Source organism: Gossypium hirsutum, chromosome A01, assembly GCF_007990345.1.
Source record: "Gossypium hirsutum isolate 1008001.06 chromosome A01, Gossypium_hirsutum_v2.1, whole genome shotgun sequence".
Lineage (NCBI taxonomy): Eukaryota > Viridiplantae > Streptophyta > Magnoliopsida > Malvales > Malvaceae > Gossypium > Gossypium hirsutum.
Window position 1 is genome coordinate 119673297 of NC_053424.1, and position 15746 is coordinate 119689042.

Genomic DNA, 15746 nt, shown 5'->3' on the forward strand with positions numbered 1-15746 from the left:
GGGTGTATCGCGACATCCCTTACTGTGTCACGACACCAAAGTCAAACTTGAAATTCTTGTATTCTGCTCCCTATGTTGAGACATCGAACTCTTCGTGTTGCAACACAACAACTAACCGTGAGTTCCTATGCCTTTGAATGGTCTCCTTCACACTTACTAAGTACGTTAACTCCCCTTTAAGCCTCATTCGACCCCTATAGTCAATAAAAGATTCAAAACACACTTTTTATTTAATTCAAACTAAAATACGAAATCATTATATTCTATGAGTAATTATTTGTTAATGCAAGTTGATTTAACATCAAATATCTTTTTAGTTATTTAATTTTTATTTTATTATAAGCTAAAAATAAATGCCATCAACCATCAGGTTGAGTTTTTTTTTACTCCAATGATTGTATAAAATAATATTAGGTGAAGTTTAGATGAACAGTTAAATGCAGTATATTTAATTTATTTTTTGTCTTGTATTATAATATTATTATTGTATCTAATTTAACTGTGACGACTATTTTTTCACTAATATAACTACACTAAAACGCACGAGCATCCAAACTAAAGCTTTGAAAAAGGGAAGAAAATACTATGAAAAAAAAAAGGACACAGTTAAAACTGATAAAAAAGCAAGAAAATAATGTGCTGCTAGTGGTAACTGGTAAGTTAGTGGCGGCTGATATTTGTTTTCTCTTGTTTCCATAGATTTGTCTATTTCTCACTCCTACCTTTTCTGGTGGCTCTGGTTTGTTTTGGTACAATAATACAAAGTTTGATCTCCTAACTTTTTCTTCTCTGGGATATCTGTTTTCATAGTGATATCAACTTTGGGATTTCATTTCTTGCATAAATCTTCACGCTTTTCAGCTTCAAATCGAAGGTACTATTAAGCCTTTTTCTTTTTAATTTTTTTCTGGAACAGTCTTTCATTGATCTTCTGTTTCTAGGTTCTTCTCTGCTTAGCTTACAGAATAAACTTTCCGATTAGAGAATCAACTCTTTTACCACAAGATTCTTTCTTGGTGGTTGGATGCTACTGCTTAAGGTTGAGTCTGAGAACTGCTTTCTTCTAGCTGTAGGAAAGTAAAGCGATTCTGTATTGGGAACTTTTGGGCAACTAAATTCGTATCGATCATAAAGAGGCAGAGAGTTGGTTTTGTAGGATTATGGATTCCGAGAGATAGACTAAAAGCAAGAGATTCGGATTGGCTTCTGATGATGGAGAAAAGTTCATAATATGTGGGTCTGAAATTCCCGAGGTTGTCAAAGTAACATACTTTTAGTTGAGAATTGTTGATAACTCATTGAGATTCAGCTTTTGACCATGGAAAAACAGCAGAGTTTTAAACAACCTCCTCAAGGACTCCTGGAGAAGCAACAAAGTTTTAAACAATCTGAAAAACAGCAGAGTTTTCGCGGTGTTATGACAGAAAAACAACCACCTCAACGTCTCCTGGAGAAGCAACAAAGTTTTAAACAATCTGAAAAGCAACAGAGTGTCCGTGGTGTTTCAAGTGAGAAACAGCCCAGTGGTCGCGGAATGATGGAAAAACAGAAGAGTTTTAGGGGCTTTATAGAGAAGCAGAAGAGCTTTCGTGTAGTAATGGAGAGGCAGCTGAGCTTTATTGGTGCAGGTGAACGCAGGAAGAATAGGGAGTCTCCAGGAAAAAGAGGTGATTCACCTCTTCATTTGGCAGCAAGAACAGGGAATCTATCTAGAGTTAGGGAGATTCTTCATAACTTTAATGTTCCTGAGGCCAAGGAACTTTTGGCCAAGCAAAACCTAGAAGGTGAAACTCCCCTTTATGTTGCAGCAGAGAATGGTCAACCTCTGGTTGTTGCAGAGATGTTGAAACATATGGATCTTGAGACTGCATCTATCACTGCACGGAATGGATATGATCCGTTCCATGTTGCTGCAAAGCAGGGTCATGTTGGTAAGAAATCGTTCATCTCACGTGACTTGTGTAATTTGCTTGGGAAAGTTGGGTACTTGAAGTATATTTCTTTCATTTACATTTCAGTACCAGCAAATGATGGGTGCGGGCATGTTTGTGTAAACATGGTTTTGTGTTTTTTTTAGTTCGTCTTGAGCATGAGTTTTTATGGCTCTCTTGTACAATTTACTTGTTTATAATGCCTGAAGCTGCTTTTCCTATTAATTATTGTTTTCTTGGCAATTTGACTCCGAATAAGATTTGCTTTGCCCCATCTAATCATCCTTAAATTCTATTGATGAGGGACTTAACTTAATCTTGCCAAATACTTGGCTTTTAGCTCTGCAATTTGGTAAGAAGCATGAAAGGAACATGTTTATTATTCACTTTCCATTTTGCTGCATGTTCAATGGCATTCTCTTCTATGGAAGTTGTTTGATGTTCTTATACTTCTCACCGTCTCTTCCCCCAAGCAATCTTTTTTTTTTTTTTACTCTTGTGTTTCTGAAATTGTTTTGATCAAACGTTCTTGCAGAAGTGCTAAAGGAGCTTTTGGGTACGTTCCCCAACTCGGTCATGACTACAGATTTATCATGTACAACTGCCCTACACACAGCTGCTGCTCAAGGGCATATTGATGTGGTCAATCTTCTTTTAGAAACAGACTCAGACCTTGCTAAGATTGCAAGGAACAATGGTAAAACCGTCCTCCATTCAGCGGCAAGAATGGGGCACTTGGAAGTAGTGAAATCTTTGCTCAGCAAGGATCCAAGTACAGGTTTTAGGGTAGACAAAAAGGGTCAAACTGCACTACATATGGCTGTGAAAGGTCAAAATGAGGAGATAGTGCTGGAATTGTTGAAACCTGACCCGTCAGTTTTGGGCTTGGAAGACTGTAAAGGGAACACTGCATTGCATATTGCAGTAATGAAGGGCCGTACTCAGGTGCTTTCTCATTCAATATCTTTTATTTAGATAATTTTCAGAATGATCAATTTATAATCTCTCTGGTTAAATGGAAGCAACTGTTCGGTTTTTCAGTCCCGCCTTGAATTTATAGGAACTTGTACTACAAAAATAATTAGTTCAGTTTATCAGAACTTGTCCCGTTTTGATTGGTTTTTGTATTTCCATGCCCAAACCTTCTCTGATTGATTAAGGAGTCTTTTTCCTGCTGTAATATGTAAATCGTATAAATAACTTAAACATCCATTGGTTGGTTATAAAGCTGGGACTCACTTCCTGTGCAGATTGTACGTTGCTTGCTATCGGTTGAGAGCATAAACATCAACTCAACAAACAAGGCTGGAGAAAGCCCACTTGACATTGCCGAAAAAATTGGAAACCCAGAACTTGTCTCGATCTTAAAGGAAGCAGGAGCAATCAATTCTAAGGACCATGGAAAGCCCCCAAATGCAGGAAAACAACTAAAGCAAACTGTAAGTGACATAAAACATGATGTCCAGTCCCAGCTTCAACAAACTCGACAAACTGGTTTCAGAGTGCAAAAAATTGCAAAGAGACTAAAGAAACTACACATTAGTGGCCTAAATAATGCTATAAACTCTGCCACTGTTGTTGCTGTTCTCATTGCTACTGTTGCTTTTGCTGCCATCTTCACTGTCCCTGGACAGTATGTTGAGGATAAAACGAAGGGGCTCTCGCTCGGGCAAGCACATATAGCTAACAAGGCACCGTTTATTGTGTTCTTTGTCTTTGATAGCCTTGCTTTGTTCATCTCTTTGGCAGTGGTGGTTGTTCAGACATCGGTGGTTGTGATTGAACAAAAGGCAAAGAAGCAGCTTGTCTTTGTAATTAACAAGCTCATGTGGTTGGCATGCCTTTTCATTTCAGTTGCATTTATTTCGCTGACTTACATGGTGGTGGGAAAAGAGTCTAGATGGCTTGCTGTGTGTGCAACTGTAATTGGCAGCACAATCATGCTTACTACAATTGGCTCGATGTGCTATTTTGTCATTTTACATAGAATGGAGGAGTCAAAGTTAAGGAGCATAAGGAAAGCTGAGAGTCGTTCCCGGTCTTTCTCTATGTCTGTGGCTTCGGATTCTGAGATCCTGAATAATGAATATAAAAGGATGTATGCGCTTTAAAGCTATTGAAGAAGAGAAGCAAGCAAGCGTGGATTATCTAAAATTTGAAGGGAACATCTACTGCTTCAGCTCTATTAGTTAATGTAATTACATAAATTATGTACTTGAGCTGGAGTAAGTATCCTCGGTTCTTGTGGGATGGAGAGATGAAACAAGATAGTGGATTCATTAATCAAAGCAAGATGGTTGTATTTGAAGTTTGAACCGCCATCTTGTTGCTGCTGGTGGCTGAAAATGTCCTTTGGCATGAAGCCTCCTGCTTTCCATCCAGTGGCAGCTTCGCAGTGGCTTACTAATTTTCATATTTTTAGCACAAGCCTAGATATGAGCTTGGATCTAGATCTGAATTTACCTTTTAGAACTTGAGCAGATTTGGATGAAGCTCAAGAATTGTAAACAGAGTCAGAGAATTATTCCTGAGCTTTGGTTTCAAGTTCGTAATATAATATCCCCATTGTCTCAAAATATCTGTTGCTTCATAGTCAATCAACAGGAAGACTATCCTGCCTAATAAATAGATATTATTAGGAAGAACAACTTGAACATCCTCCAAAGGCAGATGAAATGTTTTTAATGGACATGGCATAGCTTCTTGGAGGATGTTATATGCCAGCCTAGCCACCTTCAGTTGTCATCCGCCTTGTCAGAGAAGCCAGTAAACTAGTATAAAATGAAGAAAGCAATGAAGAAAGAAATAGAAAACAGTACTACTACTTTTATTGATAGAAGCTCTAATAATCTCACAGTGGTGAGACCAAGCCTAATATTTATACAAAGAGTTACTTGCTGCAAATACTAGTCGGTACTAAGAACCCTATACTGACTTTCTCTGCAACTGACTAACAGAAGCAACGGCCCAGGAACAGACTAACTAATAGAAATACAAGTAAGCTTAATACTAGCACGTGCTCTAATACATTTCTCTGATTTGCCTTTGCTTTTCTCTTGTTTGTTTTCAAATTTTCATTCCACATAGGGTAGGATAGAGTAGGGTAGGGTTTGATAGGAGTATTATGGCAGTCCGTTTCTGAGGGTAAGTGAAAGACTTAAAGCAGGATGTGCTATGTCTGCATTACCAGATCGACTTAGCGGTCCTTTTAAAGTTGCCAAAACCCAATGTAAACAAACCAAAAAAAAAAAAAGCCTAAAGCTTCGTACATAAAATAAGATTGTATTATCATTAATCCAATTAACCAAAATCTTAAAACTTCGAACCTTTTCAAAAATAATTAATTTTAATTTATTCATAAAAAGTTTTCGAATTAACCAAATTTTGTAACAAGTTGTCTTTCTTTTGGTTCCACATGACAAAAATTACAAAAGTTAATGTTTTTTTTTATGTTTTTAGTTTAAAAAAGTTTAAAACATGACCAAAATAACAATTAACACAATAACAACTCTAAATTAAAAGCATAATATATATTTTTTCATTTGATATACTTTAACTGTAAAAACTCATTATATATATTTGACTTGCTATAATTTAATTAAACTCATTATATATACTTGCTTTGACTCATTACATCAGTCATTCGGCTAATATATCTAATACGCTAACCTCATATATATTATTTTCAATTAATCTAATTAACCACCTTGGAATCAAATTAACCAATAACTAAATTCTTACAAATCCTTCAACCAACCCCGACCAAGTTAATTTCAGTGACCGTTCGAGTAATCAAACCAGCTCAACCTGATCTGTTAATTTGATTTTAACCCAAATATGTACACTTCATAAAATACATGCATGGTACATACTGGAAGGAAAAGCAAAACAAATTATTCTAACGACAAATATTATTCCTTATTCACTCATTAAATATAGGGCATTGGTCATCTACTTACTACATCAATCAAAGCTAAAAAAAACATAAGACATGCATATGTTTTTGCATCTTCCATACCCACATACAAAATCATAGGAAAATGGGTCACTCGACCCACTCACCAATCATATAATTTCTTTCCAACTACGACTAATGGCTAATAGCCACAGAAGGAAAACCTGTCGGCCATCCAACACCACTTATAACACACATCTCCCTACCCTTCTATAACATTGCACAAAGTCGCACGATTATGTAGCATAAATTTCATTCATGCAGTATTAACAGCAACTGGCTTCCCTCGACCCATAGCAAATCCTCTTGTGCCATCTGGCATACGAGGACCAGGGGGCTGCTTTGCTCCAGTAGCTTGCTCATTGCTGACCCAATTACTTGAAGCTGAAGGGGGAGTGCCTACATGATTTCCGTGACTACTATGATGGTTATTATGGTATTGAGTCCGCCCACGTCCTTTACCCCGGCCCCTGTTTCTCCCTTTTTTCTGCCCACACTCTTTCTCATTAGAATGCTCCTCTCCCTGCACAACATAAATATATGGTATGTTCATTCAGGAATTTGGGATATTAAAAAAAAAAAAAAACTACCAAAGGAAGCATCTCAACAAAAGAGCCACGCTTTGCTTTTCAGCTCCAAAAACTAAAGGTACAAGTACCAAACCAATTCTTTACACTATATACCACTGCATTCACTATTATGACCTTAAGGTAACTTCAAAGTAACAATAAATCAGCATGTGGAGCAATCTCATTTCTTCAAAGTCCAAATTCCATTTATGTCCAGTATTTCATTATCTTAGCATTATATTTTCCTTTCATAGTTAATTTTTGGTAGAGGTAAACACTTACTATAAGAATTGGATTGGAACTTGCAGGATTCCCATGTGAATGAATATCAGACAACTGAGAAGGATCTTCTTGTTGTTTCTCATTTGAAGGCAGTTCAGAAATACAAACATCATCTTCCTCACATTGACCTTCTCCATCATGGCCCTTTTTCGCTCTTGCATGAGCAGGTTTTGACTAAAATAAGCAAATACAAATACAGATCAGTATTGCTTCATAGTCAACTGAAATTAGCAAACATAAAGAATTTTCTCCATCAAATCCAGCTGAAATTAATGAAATACATGAAATAGGAAACAACTTCATATAGTTGGATGTCTCTTTGGTATGTCTGTGGTGGTGGGGACTCCATAATCCGCTAAATACTCATTTAACATTAAATTTTGGTTCTGCTGGCAAACATAGCATACATTCCACTACAAACTATCTGGTGATACGAGATGTTAAAGATCTCAATTGATAGAGAGACTGCAGTATGCTCATTTTCCTTGTAATCAAACAAAAATTTTGACACTTTCTTGTTCGTTACAGCAAATGAGTTACAAAAATGAATGAGAAGAATGGGGGCAATGAGGAAAAGAAATAATTAAAGCAAAAAGCTTAAATATCCCAACTACATACCACATGTCTAAGCATTAGACGGACCCTAAGGCCACTCCTCCAATTTCCCTCTTCGTTAAGCTCCGCAACCTACAGAAATACAGTTATCCCATTGTTCATAACTACAGAAGGTAAAAAGGGTCATTCCATGGAAATTAGGGGTACTTACAGCTTTTTCAGCCAACTCAACAGTATCATATTCCACAAATGCATGCAACTACAAAAAGAAAGAAAATCCAAAATTAAAGCACCTACCAACTGTTAATACTTTTAATTAGGACAAATATCAAGAAATATGATCTTCCATAGAATCTGACCAAAACAAGGGAAGATATCTTTCCATAGGAAACGACTAATATGCTCAGCACATCCATGATGAGCAAATGTACCTTGTTACTAAAATGCATGCCATCACTCTTTGCTGACCTAGATGCTGAAGACATCCCACCACCAGAGGGTTGAGGCTGACAGGTACGGATTGTTTTCACACTGAGAAAGAAAACATCAAGAGATATTGGTCCATCAAGACACAATAAAAATATTTAAAAGTAAAACTCACTACCTAGAGCTCATAACTTCTTTAGAAAGGTAATAGTCTCTGTACCTCCCAACCGCAGAGAAAATCTTCATGAGGTTCTGATGGCAGTGATCCTCAGGCAAATTTTCAGCAACAATTATACGAGACTATGAATGACAAGAATTTGAAAGCAATATGTAAAGACATTAATAGATTAAAGTTGATGAATATATAAGCTACAAAAAAAAAGGGAAAAAATCTCATATAATATTTTAGGACACTCCCTGAATAAGAAAACAAACATAACATTTATAGGAAAAAAAAATACATAATAAATTTGCATAAGAAACAGAAAGGGAAAATAGAATGAACAAAACCTACTTGCAACTCTTCCATATCTGATTCAGTAAGGGGATGCTGGCGTCTTACTTTTTTTCCATCTTCACTAACTACCTGTATATTATGGAATCACAAAGATTTAAACAAAGCCATTGAGGAGAAATGAAACTACATGTAAAAATAAAAAAATAAGAAACTGTAAGTACATGAAACGTTAGTAAAAGGAAAATACTCACAAGCTTTGCTGAGTTCCGCAAAACAGTAGCTAGCTGGGAATGAGTAGTTACAAGGGCTTTAATCTTCTTAAAAGATGCAACAACAGATATTGGCACTATATTGGAAACAAAGAAAATATTATTCTAAATCAACGTTGGAAAAACCAGACCAGAGGCCAAAACAATGAGGCTTTTGGTTTAAATGGTAAGACTTTGCATCAACAAGAGTTCCAGTCTAAAAACTTCGGTAAACTACAAAAGTAGTCACTTTTGCATGGATTAAATTACGTTTTCGTCACTGAACTTTAATCTGTTACAAAATGATCACGTCAATGCCAACTAAATCAAAAGGTCAAAGGTTCTCAACCCTTCGTCTTTTTCTTTCTATTCAAAGGGCCAAAACATCAATGCCGGCGCTATCTTGCCGCTGCCAGATGTTTAGAAGCAAAATAACAATAGATCCTATTGAAACGTTACAAATATTAATAGATCCAGATTATAATTGGGATTCTCAATAACTAAAAATAGAGTTCAAATGACTTAAATGCCTAACTATAGGTCCAGATTCTAAATGAAGAAAAATAGAGTTCAAATGGCTTCAAGGATGACCAGATTCCAAGTCTCCTATTCTCGTAGGAGTCCAAGTTCCAGCCCAGGGACCCAAATACAGTTGACTCAGGTGGTTATATAAGGTGTGGTCAAAACACTTTGAATCTCGGTTATGTTGAAGCCTTAAAAGCTTGAGCCTTGGCTCAAAGGACATTTGGTTGCAACAGGATAGTGCTGGCTGCGCCATGATAGCACCGGCAGTGGTTTAGGGTTCATAAAGTAAGGTTTTGTTTTTGTTTAGAAGGAAAGAAGATGAACAGGGAAAAAAGGTTCTAGAATCTTCGACCCTTTGACTTAGGTGACATTGATGTGAATTACACATCAGCATTAAATGGAAATATTTGTGCCACTAGAGATTTCTGTCACACTTTTAATGGATGGTAATGTCTCGATGACCAAAATGTAACAAATCATCACCATTTTGTAAAAATTAAAGTTCACTGACCAAACCGTATCCAAACCATACATAAGTGACTATTACCCAAAAAACATTTTGCTCATTAATGGAAATAAATCATACCATATCCATCAGGATCCTTGTTGATGAACCTCATAAGATGATCCGTGGTGGCCAAGTTCAAATCGCCAAAATAGTACTCAACCTGTGAAATAGATTGTGGTGTTTAACATTAAGGAAAAATTACAGCCGAACAAGACAGAGCATAAGGCTATAAAAAGAAAATTGGTAACAGCAATGGTTAAAAAAAATCCTGAAGAAGCGACAACATTCATCAAGAATTTGATCATTTTGGCTTACTTGTATCCGCCAATGATTAGTTAATCTTAGAATCAGATTCTAGAATACAGCACAAACGAATTCAATAATCAAAAAAGAAATAACACAATTGAAGAATCACAAGAAAACAAACAGTAGAAAAAAGTTGCAAAAAATAGTAATGAATGGTAAAGTGACCTGATTCAAAATCTTCAGTGTAGCTTCTTCAGATAGTCCGTTTTTGGAGGAAATCGAACCATGATCCTTGTGCTCCTGATGATCTTTCTTAGCAACAGCTTCAACTTCCTGCTCTCGATGATGATGGTTCTGGTAAGGATGATGATGATGATTTCTCATGGACATATGATGGGGAACGGGAACCAAGTGAGGTGGCATAGGCACGGGGAGGTGAAACGCCGCCCCCGCCGGCGCAGGAGGAGGAGAGTAGACGTGCATGATCCCAGGGGGCGGAGGAGGAGGGATCATCATCCTCATACTTTGCTGCTGTTGTTGCTGCTGCTGAGGCGTCGAGCGAGTAGGCACAAACTCCGGCGCCTGGGCATTGAGCCGACTGGATGACAAGTTCCGGAACAGTTGTGGATCTGAAGAAGATGATGATTGCGGGGAATCTAGGGTTTCTGGCAGGGCCATGATTTGGGGATATAGAGATTTTAGAATTTGGTATTCCTTTTTTTTTAACTTATTTTTTTCTGAAAAAATTACAGCAAATAAAAAATTGGGAGATTGGGAGCGAATGATATATCTTTGACTAGGTAGGGTTTACTGGCTGCGGAGACTGAGAGTGAGAGGGCCCTGCCTGCAAAGGACGACGCCAAGGGAGACGACAATGGAGAGGATTTCTCGACCTTTACTCAACCTTCGTCCTGCCCTATTTATATTCGACCTTTACCAACACCCACTTCCTCTAAAAGCCACACTCATCTGTAGGTGAGACCGAGACTCAAACTCTGTTTAATTTCACTAAAAATAATTTTATTTTTTCACCAAAAATAAAGTAATTATTATTTAATACGAAATTACCATGTATCTCATTTATTTAATTTTTATTTTTCAAGGTGCATAGCAAATAATTATCCAAAAATTATTTTAACTTTTAAAAGAAATTAGTATTAAATTCACTACCACTTAAATATTGTAACTCCATTTATCTCAATGCAAGAAGCATAAGGCGTTTGATACAAGTAATGGATACCTTAATTATAAAGTTGTGTCCATTTTTGAAACAAAACAACATCGATAATTTGATTCCCTTTTCTCATTACAAATTTTTCTAAAAATATTAAAGAAAATCATCCTTACCATCAACCTCCGGAAGCAAAAATAAAAGAAGTGGAAATCTTCTGAAAAAAAAAACCCATTTTGGGGAACAACAAACAGACTCTTAATTTACTACTTTCACTTGCATTGCACTTAAGGTAGTTTTGAGAAAAGAACATCTTTGATGGTAAATGAAATTGGTGCAGATGAATAGCTCCTTAGAATACAATTTACATCCTAGCAATGAATGAACTGAAAGGCATGTTACAGATAGGAGCCATAAGTCAAATACAAAAAGACATGCTAAAAAATAGTTAGGGACTAGGGAGGCACCACACAGCAGATATACATAACTAAACTTTCACAAACAGCAGAAAAGAAAAAATCAATCATTTAAAGCATAACAAATTACATTATATTATTTCGGCAATGAAGGAAGAAGCCAAGCAAAAAAGCCAACGTCTGCTTCTCCCCTCAATTTCTGGGATGAATATTCTATCAAAATGTTCCAAAGGTCTCCGACATTCCATTTCTGCAATATAATCCACTGAGTCACCTGCCATGTGAAGCCAGAACGAAAGAGTATTAATATTGCTATTAATGCACTCAACAAAATATTGAAAAAAAGAAATTAATGAATTGACAGGATTCAAACCCAGACAAGCAAAGCAACAATAACAAATGAATACAAGCAATATGAAGGAAATCACATGAAAATTTTTAAGAAGGAACACTGATTGTTCAATTGACCAGAGTGGGGCACCTTCAACCCAAGACTGATTGTGACAAGTGCACTTCGCTTACCCAGCACACAGTAGAATTTAAGGTAGCCAAGGAACATATTAAAGATCCATGATAGTGAACCATTACAATGCCTTGAATACAAATCTTATCTACAATGACACTTCTACTCTTAACAAGAACAAGCAGTACCTGAGCAAGACTTTGCAGTGCCTCCAGACCAAAAGTGTAGTATGAAATGAAAGGTCTTAAAGCCTGAAACAAACGTAACAGACCATACAGTATTAGGAGCCTTACACCTTTGAGGACCATGGCATCTAATATTTAAGCTGCAAGGACAGAATAATTACCTGAGAAGCAGCAAGCCACTGAATTATGGTCTTCACTTCAGGATCTCCTCCAAATGCACCACAGCCCCAATTTCCCGTTGCTATCCCAATATAATTTTCACAGTCCTCTAAGCGCCAACTTTTCTCATCAGACTTTCTGACTTCCTCTGTCCTGGATTCTCCTTTAGCTTTAATAGGCAGAGAAGAACCTTCATTTAACTATAAAACAGAAAGTAATGATCATCATGCAACTTGATATAAAAAGCATATCCAAATTATGCTAGACCACAAGAGAACCCACATAACAGCACTTCAACGATAAATGTGTATTTTAATCCAGGGTTCATCAATTAGGGAATAAACACAATAGAGGTAAGAAGATAAAACAGTCCCTCCAAAATTTCATCCCTGGATACGTCACCATCATGTTTATTATCTTTGATCAAACTGACCTGCACTGAGTTCATCTTGAATATTCTCTTGTACTGGCTATATTTTGATTGATCCAAAAAGCCACAAATTGCCTTATTAGTCTCCCTACCAAACACATAAATAGAAGTGATATAGGTTATACAATATGAATTAAATAGGAAGCAAGATACATGTATAAAATCTAATTAATACAATTGTAGAAACAAATCTCAGAAGTTCCACATTATATACCATGAAAGCCTTTATCAAGTACATTGCATGCGTAAATGTGAATCGATTAACGTGACGAGCACATGACATGACATAAAATAGTTCATAACAATTATTTATTTAAGATCTAATATATTATTGCAACTCAAAAAACTCATTGACAAGAGTAGTGCAAAATTTTCCTAAAGCTCTTTACTTCATGCATATTTGCAGCAAAAGTTTTTCAGTCTAGAGGGACAAAATTGCTTCAAACTAGGTTTCTTCTTTCTTAATTTTGGGTTAAGATTCAATGCAATGTTCTTAAAGCACCAGCAGCCCCATCTGGTAACTTGATAGTAATTTTAGTCCTACTGGCTGTCATCAGTTTTACTATTTGTTTTTTCCTACAAACCTGGCATACACATGAATGTCATCCAAAAACCAAAATTTACATACCGAATAAGGTATTTCAGTTTGTACTGTTTCATTCTTGGACTGCACAAAGCATCTATAGCAACAATTCTGGTTTTTCGTCTTCCAAGAAAGTCAACACTCCTTTTGTCCACATAGTCACCAGAAAACCGAAATGAAGAGGCATATCTGTACTAGTTAAAACGATATTATTATCATAAATCAACTGCAAAAGAAGGAAAAGTAGAGGCAGGTAGTCATCAAACTCTTTTCTCTTATTGGAGATGTATCTAAGGCAGGGAAGTAAAGCACTACCAAAAGACTGTTTCCCTAAGCCCCCCAAAAAAACAGATACAGAACCCATGGAACGTTGATTTCATACAACTTTTACAGCATGATAAATTTAAATGAAAATCATATAGAAGTTATTATAGTTCAGAGATAAAATATATGCAAGTTACAGTGGTACAAGCATACCTTATAAAAATGAAATAACCAAATAGTACCAGACCTGTTTACAGGCTTATGGTCTATAAACCAATGAGTGGTGCTTACTACTTACCCTGTATAGTCAGAGAACCTCTCTGCTCCAACAATTTCTATAGCTTCATTGTCTGCCATGGAAGGCAAGAAAAGCATGCCAGCAATCAATTCAGGATTGATCATGAAACGAATTTCTTCCTATTAAAATATTAGAAAAGAATCCAACCAGTAAACAAGGTCTCTGGAAATAATGGCTAGAGTAAAAGGTAAAAAGAATCAAGAAAATGAAAGAGTAGTCCATAATGTCAATAATGGTGTCAATGAAGCAGAAAAAGAAAAATCAGACCTGCACACAGCCCCTATGTAGAGCACCACCACCAAGATATTTATTAGCAAAATCCACTTCAAGAGCCTCAATAGCGTGATCTTCTATCAAGCCTGAGCTGTGGACCTGCACCATTATAGACAGATAACAGGAGGATTGAACCACCGCAACAGTATGATGCTGGTACAGAAAGAAAATAGGCCAAGAAGAAACAAATGTGATATTGAAATTTAAGTTTAGAAATAGATTCTATATGTCGAATAGTTACCTGAAAAGGGCAGAGGGGGATAGTTGATTTGGTCCAAAAATCAGCATACGGATAAGAGAGGAATGATTGCCAAGGATGATGTTCTAAAGAGAGAAGCTTGCGCTCAAATGAGACAGATCCTGTCGGCATTTGCAAACATATCCTTTGGAAATAGCAGATAATGCACCTCACTTTGTTTTCTTGGCTCTCACTGTAACTGTCATAGAGACTCCTGAGGATATATAGCGCTCATTTAGTGTTTGAATATAACCAAGAAAGAAAAGGAAACTTTAAAAGTAAAATTCCCAAGTGGCGAAGTACAGGGTAAATGCGTCAGACTGAAAAAGAGAAGCCAAAGATGCACAACAGCAACTTAGAAATTAATAACGAGAATGAGATTGATAGCAAGACGATAGCAAAAGAGAGCTGACATACGCAAACAATTGATCAAAGTTGATGGTTGGCAGATGTTTAAGACCTCTATTAGAGATTGGAAACAAACAAAATAAAGAGCATGCAAGTAGAGCGCCAATCAACTCCTGAGATGTAGATTAGATATGCATCAAATTCAAGCATGATACTTTTGAATTAAGCAGGCGAGTAAGTGGAAGTATAGTATTAATATTAGAAGTGACAAGTATAAAAATACACCTGGGAGAGAAGCACCATGCCAGGTTGCTGCGGACCCAAGATGCGGAGACCGTATCCATAAGCCCGCGAGTTCTGATAGTGAACCTCTAAAAGGGAAGGCAACCGCAATAGCAGATTGGCTAATTTTGGAATATCCTCCGCAAACCATTTTCTGGAGTCGGCCCCGGACATGAGCTGCGCCAGAAATTCATTCAATAAACAAGTAACTAAAACGAAGAGAAAGCCCAGAAAAGCAACCACTTTCATACCTCATCAAAGAAGAGGGCATAGCCTAGGGGGGCAGAGAGAGCGAGAGGGTCAGCGAGGGAAAGAGAAGCTCTCATGTCGGAAATGGCGATGGAGAGGACTTCGCCACAGTTGACTAGGCTGTGATCAGGACCTCTGGACATCGCCTCCAGAGCCTCAACCACTTTCGATGGCCATAACAGTCGCCTCGAAGATCCAATTACTAACGGTAGATAGGGCAGGATCGACTCCAACTCTGCGCTGTCTTCCATTTTTTCTTTGAGATTTATTGAGGATTCTTAATTTTGACAGAGCCAAATAAGAGGGTTTTTTTTTCCCTGTGAGCGCAGTCACATGGAGGCTAGAGCTGGTAAAACAACTCTCAGAAAAAGCAAGAAAAACTGAGGATAAAGAAGTAGACTTCTTTTATCTAATCTATCTCGGTATGACTATTAACACTTGATATTGTTTGAATAATTATGTATAATTATGTCTGTTTTATTGATATTATTATTTAGAAAAGATAATTATATTTCTTTTATGGATATTATTATTCAGAAAAATATATATGGGAAGATATCTATATATATAAATAAGATTTCATTTGGAAATCATTTTTTAAAAATTTTGTGTCTTTCCTCTATCTTCAAATATTATTAGATTGTTCTATAGAGAGTTACTGCAGAAATTTTTTATAGAAATTAAT

General features: G+C 36.6%; 3 protein-coding genes and 1 long non-coding RNA gene across 7 annotated transcripts; 2 read left to right on the forward strand and 2 right to left on the reverse strand.

The window, feature by feature from the left end:
• The first annotated feature begins 650 nt into the window (after positions 1-650).
• On the forward strand, positions 651-4507 carry LOC107939680 (ankyrin repeat-containing protein At5g02620). Of its 4 annotated transcripts, none has more exons than XM_016873042.2 (4): positions 651-874; positions 942-1931; positions 2467-2876; positions 3182-4507. In XM_016873042.2, the coding sequence occupies exons 2-4, from the start codon at positions 1319-1321 to the stop codon at positions 4040-4042; spliced, it is 1884 nt and encodes a 627-aa protein (XP_016728531.1). In that variant the 5' UTR covers positions 651-874; positions 942-1318; the 3' UTR covers positions 4043-4507. The 4 variants fall into 4 exon arrangements, with proteins under 4 accessions (XP_016728531.1, XP_016728533.1, XP_016728534.1 ...); XM_016873044.2 differs by having other exon boundaries at positions 663-874; positions 1068-1931; XM_016873045.2 differs by having other exon boundaries at positions 663-874; positions 1074-1931.
• Positions 4508-5824: 1317 nt separating this feature from the next.
• Positions 5825-10706, reverse strand: LOC107939683 (la-related protein 6B). Its single transcript, XM_016873049.2, has 10 exons — positions 9928-10706; positions 9535-9616; positions 8427-8521; positions 8233-8304; positions 7939-8018; positions 7724-7823; positions 7504-7551; positions 7356-7424; positions 6738-6911; positions 5825-6409 (listed from the first exon to the last, which is right to left on the reverse strand). Exons 1-10 carry the CDS (start codon positions 10378-10380, stop codon positions 6143-6145), a joined length of 1440 nt encoding a protein of 479 aa, XP_016728538.2. The 5' UTR covers positions 10381-10706; the 3' UTR covers positions 5825-6142.
• Positions 6458-7043, forward strand: LOC121230783 (uncharacterized). Its single transcript, XR_005928899.1, has 2 exons — positions 6458-6534; positions 6764-7043. It is a non-coding gene; the product is annotated as an uncharacterized lncRNA (long non-coding RNA).
• A 545-nt stretch (positions 10707-11251) lies between the features above and the next one.
• Positions 11252-15472, reverse strand: LOC107939689 (poly(ADP-ribose) glycohydrolase 1). The gene is made up of 11 exons (XM_016873057.2): positions 15064-15472; positions 14816-14989; positions 14600-14703; positions 14186-14396; positions 13939-14043; positions 13672-13790; positions 13155-13298; positions 12530-12614; positions 12099-12296; positions 11941-12003; positions 11252-11563 (listed from the first exon to the last, which is right to left on the reverse strand). Exons 1-11 carry the CDS (start codon positions 15310-15312, stop codon positions 11426-11428), a joined length of 1590 nt encoding a protein of 529 aa, XP_016728546.2. The 5' UTR covers positions 15313-15472; the 3' UTR covers positions 11252-11425.
• Between the last annotated feature and the right edge of the window lie 274 nt (positions 15473-15746).

Excerpts from the sequence above, each read along its gene's own strand:
- LOC107939680 (XM_016873042.2), top strand. The coding sequence starts at position 1,319 with ATGGAAAAACAGCAGAGTTTTAAACAACCTCCTCAAGGACTCCTGGAG. Across the intron at positions 1,932-2,466 it reads TGCAAAGCAGGGTCATGTTG|AAGTGCTAAAGGAGCTTTTG; the intron begins GTAAGAAATCGT and ends ACGTTCTTGCAG. Across the intron at positions 2,877-3,181 it reads TAATGAAGGGCCGTACTCAG|ATTGTACGTTGCTTGCTATC; the intron begins GTGCTTTCTCAT and ends CTTCCTGTGCAG.
- LOC107939689 (XM_016873057.2), bottom strand. The coding sequence starts at position 15,312 with ATGGAAGACAGCGCAGAGTTGGAGTCGATCCTGCCCTATCTACCGTTA. Across the intron at positions 14,704-14,815 it reads GCATGGTGCTTCTCTCCCAG|GAGTTGATTGGCGCTCTACT; the intron begins GTGTATTTTTAT and ends TCTACATCTCAG. Across the intron at positions 14,044-14,185 it reads TCCCCCTCTGCCCTTTTCAG|GTCCACAGCTCAGGCTTGAT; the intron begins GTAACTATTCGA and ends ATAATGGTGCAG.
- LOC107939683 (XM_016873049.2), bottom strand. The coding sequence starts at position 10,380 with ATGGCCCTGCCAGAAACCCTAGATTCCCCGCAATCATCATCTTCTTCA. Across the intron at positions 9,617-9,927 it reads CACTGAAGATTTTGAATCAG|GTTGAGTACTATTTTGGCGA; the intron begins GTCACTTTACCA and ends TCTATTTCACAG. Across the intron at positions 8,305-8,426 it reads TGCGGAACTCAGCAAAGCTT|GTAGTTAGTGAAGATGGAAA; the intron begins GTGAGTATTTTC and ends CATAATATACAG.